The 6,498-nt window shown below is 32.3% G+C and overlaps 1 protein-coding gene and 1 non-coding gene across 2 annotated transcripts; both read right to left on the reverse strand.

Moving 5' to 3' along the window:
* Positions 1–3,659: 3,659 nt before the first annotated feature.
* LOC127812369 (U2 spliceosomal RNA) lies at positions 3,660–3,858 on the reverse strand. Its single transcript, XR_008025875.1, has one exon. It is a non-coding gene; the product is annotated as a U2 spliceosomal RNA (small nuclear RNA).
* A 479-nt stretch (positions 3,859–4,337) lies between these two features.
* Positions 4,338–4,925, reverse strand: LOC127811220 (major allergen Pru ar 1-like). Its single transcript, XM_052350927.1, has 2 exons — positions 4,742–4,925; positions 4,338–4,636 (listed from the first exon to the last, which is right to left on the reverse strand). Exons 1-2 carry the CDS (start codon positions 4,923–4,925, stop codon positions 4,338–4,340), a joined length of 483 nt encoding a protein of 160 aa, XP_052206887.1.
* Positions 4,926–6,498: the final 1,573 nt, after the last annotated feature.

A 6,498-nucleotide genomic window follows, 5' to 3' on the forward strand; every position in this document is an offset into this window, starting at 1 on the left:
AATAGTCTTCTCTGAGTATAATTTCATAATTATCATAATTGAGATGTCTTATCTGACAATACTTTCATAATGACAAGTGGTCAACTAATCGTTTGATTTGAGGATGAAAAGTGTGATAGAATTTGAATTTTCACCCCACCCCTAAGAATTTCAATTCCTTGATTTCAAGAAAAATATTCACTTTTTGAATTAAAATGGAATTCAAATTCCATGAAAAAAAAAATATTTGATAGAATTTCCTAGAATTTGGGTGTAAAATGAATTTAACTCTCATTTTTCACCCCTATCAAACACATTATTGATGTTTTTGAAAAAGATATTTGTCGGGTAAATCACACTAAAGATCACTAAATTTTGGTGTATTTTTTATTTTAGTCATTAAACTTTAATTCTTTGTAATGTAATCGCAGAAGTTTAAAAACTTTTACAATGTAGTCACATATAAGATTTTTCGGTTGATGTGACAAATAATAAAAATTATTGTGCAATGACAATCAATTATAACGTGCCACATGTCAATATATAATAATATTATATTAAAATATTTTTATTATTTGTCACCTTAGCATCACATCACTCATTCTGACTACAAAAATTTATATGTGACAATATTGCAAAAATTTTTAAACTTCTGTGATCATATTGAAAAAAAATTAAAGTTTAATGATCAAAATAAAAAGCACACTAAAATTTGGTGATTTTTTGTGTGATTTACCCGTACTTGCCAAAAGACTATACTATAATTCAAACTAAATTAAAATTTTAATCTTAAGGGGTGCTTTTATTTGTTGCACATTTCTAGAGATGTTAAAAAAATTCGGGGCATCATGAAAATCGACCAGACTGAACTGATTGGTTTTTATATTTTTGCTATTGAAAACGGTTTGGACATTGTACAAACCGCACGATTTGGACAATTGGTGGTTCGGTTTTAAATATAACTGCCCAATAAAATATAAAAAATATTATTATTGTTATACGTTATTCTCGCATCACCCCCTTTTATGGGCTAGGCTCAGCCTAATGGGCCGGCCCAATCACCCAGAGCTCGGAAGATCCTAACTATCTCGTCAAATAAAATCCATACACCACCAAAGTCCGAAGCCCGTAGAGCAAGCACCTTGCGAGCTCTCAACGATCGACTAACGAGCTCGATACAAAACCCTCAATTCGCTGAGTCATCCAGGTCGCTGACCTAAAGCCATCAGCTCGCATAAGTGGTGAAGTTGCTGAGAAAGTCAGAGGTAAGGCCCGTTCACTTTATCTACAGCAGTCCATACCCCTCGTAATGAGGATCCCATTCCCGGTCTTATACAGGCGATAAGGGCTGTTTGTCCCCCATTACACAATCATTATGTTTTTATATGTTATCTGAATTGTAAAAGCCCCTCAGAATAAATAAGAGTCATAGATATCACGAGGAAAAGGAGAAGAAAAATATTCAGATACCGCCATTCTGAGAAAATAATCAGAGTGCGGTCGTGGAGTAGGCATCATTCTGGCCGAACCACGTAAAAATCTTGGTGTTGGCTCACGTTTGGATTTTGGGTTCCTTTCTTCTTCTTGGTATTTTGGATTTACTCACCGCGGCTTAAAACGAATCATGGTCGGCTGGAATCGAACGTCGACAATTATAAAAGCCACCCCAAACAGGTTAATTTGATTGCATAATTCATAATTCATTGCTAAACAGATTAATTTGATAATTTATTTATTTTTTAAATAAGTTAATTGCATAATTCATTGCTAAACAGATTATTTTATGTTTTCAATGTTGAAATATTATATCTTGAATTACATTGTTTTGTTTTTGTTTTCTGCTTCTATTTATTTACATTTGATTATCTTTAATTATCAATATTTGTGTCTTTATTTATCATTTTTAAATAGCATTTTTAGTGGTTTTAAGATTTACTTGTACCAAATTTTCAAGTCGTGGTAAACCACATCAAACCAGATCGCGGTCTGGTTTGATAAAAAAATTGTACCAATGGTTTGATATGCAAAAAATGATTCAAACCGATCAAACCGTACTGCTCACACCTCTACTACTTTCTTTGGTTGCCTTCCTAGCAGAGCCATCGGAGGCATGAGTTGGAGAAGATGACAATCGTGCCCTGGGATGATTAAAATTGTCATGCTAAATGAAATTGATTGAGATTTGGCTAAAGATAAAAGAAATTCATTTGTAATATTATAAGAGCATGAATTGATCTTGAGCTTAGTAGGTTTTTTTGGGAGGTAAAAAACTTCAACAAGAAAATGAGAGCAAATAATAAAAATGAAATAAAGTAGGTCAAAACCATTTTTCTGGCTGCAGGATGAAAATCCCTACATTGCGAAAATAAAAATCTTGAAATAATTGTGATAATGCATTGGCTTCAAATAATTATAAAACTTCTAAAGAAATTTGCTTAACGTAACAAAAAGGGAAGGAGAAGAGCAAAAGATAAAAACATTTGAGTTGTGAGCAACCCAATGTTGGATTGTTTGTCTAGATTTACAGATAGTTGATTTTATTATAACCTAATATTGTTAAATAATGAACAATTTAATCTAAATTTAATAAAAAAAATAAAGAGAGAGACTGTTGAGATTATCGTCATCATTATTAATGTTAATGTTAGAAAAAAAAAAAAAAAAAAGAGAAATAGTGTCCTGATGAGAAAAGAGAGAGAGAGAAATAGTAAAAGGTGAAAAGAGGGTAAATCACACTAAAGGTCATAAAACTTTGGTGTTCTTTTTAATTTGATCATTAAACTTCAATTTCTTGCAAAGTGATAACAAAATTTTAAAATATTTTACTATGTGGTCACTAAAGTGATTTTTTTGATTGTTTTTAGCTAAAATTGTTGACGTAGCGATGATATAGCCATTGCCACTTCAACATTTTTTGTGAGAAATTATCCAAAAATTACTTTAGTAATCATATTGCAAAACATTTTAAAGTTTTATTATTATCTTGCAAGGAATTGAAGTTTAGTGATCAAATTGAAAAGGACACAAAAATTTTGTGACATTTAGCATGATTTACCCGGTGACAACAGGGAGTAGAGAAGATTTAGGACATTTTTTTATTTTTTTTCAAAATAATCAAGTGGGATTAAAATTGTATACACTCTTAGTTTAAATTTGTAAGAGCTTTAATGCAATAAAATTTGTAAAATTAAAGGAAATAATTGATATTTTGGAACATTTGCTTGCATTAAACTAATCCTCAAAATATCAATCTTCTAAATTAGTTTAAATTCTTTATACTTTCTTAGTCCGATTATTATCTATATTTTACTTTTGGAGTTACTTAAATTATAATTAAAATAAAATTAAACTTAAAATTTATTTAATTGAAAAGCAAAAATTAAAAAAATCAACATATTGCTTAACTTTTGCTTGTACAAATATATTATTTTTTAAATGAAAGAGAAAGTGTAAAACTCAAGATGTAATGCGGAATCATTATTAGCATTGTAGGGATTTTGTTCTTTTTTAATGCTTTAGAAACAAGTTCGGATAAAACGATCATAAAATAAAGCTGTGGAGAGGCTTATCATATTGAATTCGATTTTGAAATTTAAATAAACGATCACTGGATCCACTAAACCCGTAACAAATGAAAATTAATTTCACCTGAACTGCAACGCTTTAGCATCATCGTTTGGGTGGGGCGCGCCAGGCCGAGGGCAATAGTGCAATGCGAGGGCGACGCTGGAGGGCCGCGGCAGCAAGCTACCATAGGGTAGGCCCTTCCCCGAGAAAAATTAATTTAATATCGTGCAGGCCTATGGCCTGCTTATCAGATATTAAACTGATAAGAACAGATACTACACTTGATCTTAGCCAAAAGGCCGAGAAAGGTATGCTTTTTCCCTCCACTGGCTTCTCTGTTTATCCAGTTCTTCAGCTGCCTCCGCCTGGTGAACAGCCGATGTGGGAAACAGAACAAATCAATTATTACTGCGTATTCTTCTAGTAATATAGACTAGTGATCACTGATTCTTCTGTTTTAAGTATCTATCCTTTTGAAAGCTGATTTCCAGTTTGAAAATCATAAATAAATGCAAAATAACTCCGATGAAATAAATATTTCTGGGATTAGCTCGATGATGGGAAACTCGATACATAAATTTCTGCCAAACGTGGCATTTGCTACTGTTTTTGTGATCTGATTTCTCTTATTCCAACACTATGAAGATACATTACACACAATTCAAAGAAGTGAATACACTTTATTCTCCACATGCATGGCAGCAACAAGTACAAGTAAATTAAGCTCAAACTGTGTAATAACACAAAATGGTTTTAGAGATCATCAGCAGAAGAACAGTAGAGGACGTAATTTAAGCGTAGGCAGTTGGGTTTTGGACGAGGTAGTCGTCCACAACTTTGAACATTCCTCCAGCCTTCTCCATGCCAGCCTTGATCTCCTCTTCGTTTATCACAGCACCCGCCAAGGGGTAGTACCTGACGATTGTCTTGGAAATCGTGCCGCCATCGGGCGAGGCCACTAGCTGAATCTCGTAACAGATCTTCTCAAACTTACCCACCAAGACATCGCCCTCAACCAGAGTGTAGCAGTACTTGTATTCCGTTTTACTGATCTCATCAACCCTGTGCTTCACACACTTGAACGGACCACCTGCATATATAAAGAGACAATACACTCAATGTCACTTTGCATAAACATTAATATTAGGCCCCAAGAAATTAAGCGAAAATTTGATAATGATTTTAGCAGCCTAGCCTTCGGCGAAGTTGATCTGCTTGATGGTTCCAGCCGAGCCATCGCCTTGTAGGACCTCAACGCTCTTGAAGGCCTCCGGCATAAGCTTGGGGATCAAGTTGTCGGCATCGAGGATCCACGCCTTGAAGGCCCTCGCTGGAGGGATGGGGGAGGTGCACTCGTCGGTGTAAGTCAGGACAGCCATGTTCTTGATTGATCTAGAGCTGTGAAGGTGAATTAGAAATAAAGGTTGGTTTTTCTGGGTAAAGGAAGAGATGAGGGAGGTGTATTTATATATCTCTATGAATTCCCTTGTTCATATCGCTATGTATATACATATATTTGCTAAGGCAACCTAATCCAGTCCTTGGCCACTTTCTATGTCATTTGGAGTGTTCCTCATGCTCAATGAAAGTGAAGAAAGGATCAAAACTTCAAATACCCATTTGTTTCCACTAAAAAAATTGTCTCAAAAACATTTGATTGGTACAAACAAAGAAAGGACAAAAATATGGATCTTAGACAGCAAACAACAGCTGCACAGTGAACTCAATGTTCAACAAGTAATAAAATAGTGGTAAATTACGCCAAACACTCCTTAGCAAGTAAATTTTGAAACACTCATTGAGGAGTTTGTCAAGTTTAGTTCAATTTTGAATAATAGCCTTTTTTAAATATTTATGTTTTGTCAAGAAAATTTGTGTACGTGAACAAGTTTTTGGATTTTTTATTTTTGATAAATTACACTTGGACCCTTTACACTTTGGGTCATTTTCAAAATGATTCTATGTGATTTAAAAATGTTTTTGTAGGTCCGTATATTTTTTTTGTTAAAACACTTTATTCAGAAACATTTTTAAATATGTTTCTAAAAATTCTTATGACTTAATTGTTTTACTCTAACATCTCATTCAGAATCATTTTGGAGTAAAAAAACATAAATCATAAGGAGTTTTATAATAATTTTTAAATTATAAAAAATTTTGTGCAACTGATCTAAACTATATGAAATCTAAATGCCACTCGTTCTTTTTATTTTTTAAATAATTTTTCAAAAAAATTAAGGAGTATTTTGCACAAAGAGCTCATAGAAACCCTTTCCATTATGGTTGGGGAAGTATTTTCAAGTTTCAAAATTAGTTAAATTTAACAAAACTCTAGAGCAAATGTTAATATTGTTGTGTATAATTGCAATTTTTCATCAAAATAGTAAAACTTGGTTTTGATTTTAAAACCAAAAATGGCTTACCAAATGTTTTAAGGTAAGTCATGTTTTATATTTTGAGTTTGGCTGTTAAATTCATATATAAAATCATAGTTAAAATTATATTTTAAAATCATTTAGAAATATAAATAATTAAAAAAATATTTATTTTAAATAATAATCCAGCCAATCTATTTAAATTAACCCTTATCCAAGCTATAATTTATAGTCTCATTGATTATATTCTATTAAGTGATTCATACAGTTAATTGATTAGAATATATACTTTATATTCATAAAGTAAAAGGCTATTATGGTACTAATCATATGCTCTCAACCTCTTCTTTGTTGCCTATTGCACCCACCCTATTCTGTTCTTTTGCTTATTCATTCATGTGGCACTTTTGAGATCATTTTTATAAGCAACGTTGTCCTTATTTGAGGAGAGATTATCTGCACCAAACTCAAAACTCAAAACTCTAAACTTAGATATTTCAATTATAAACAAACAATTTTTCAGTTGGTGTAAAGGCAAAACACAATTAAAGGCCAAAAACATGGAAAAAACAATCAC

This window comes from Diospyros lotus, chromosome 10, assembly GCF_014633365.1.
Source record: "Diospyros lotus cultivar Yz01 chromosome 10, ASM1463336v1, whole genome shotgun sequence".
Lineage (NCBI taxonomy): Eukaryota > Viridiplantae > Streptophyta > Magnoliopsida > Ericales > Ebenaceae > Diospyros > Diospyros lotus.

Excerpts from the sequence above, each read along its gene's own strand:
- LOC127811220 (XM_052350927.1), bottom strand. The coding sequence starts at position 4,925 with ATGGCTGTCCTGACTTACACCGACGAGTGCACCTCCCCCATCCCTCCA. Across the intron at positions 4,637-4,741 it reads GCAGATCAACTTCGCCGAAG|GTGGTCCGTTCAAGTGTGTG; the intron begins GCTAGGCTGCTA and ends TTATATATGCAG.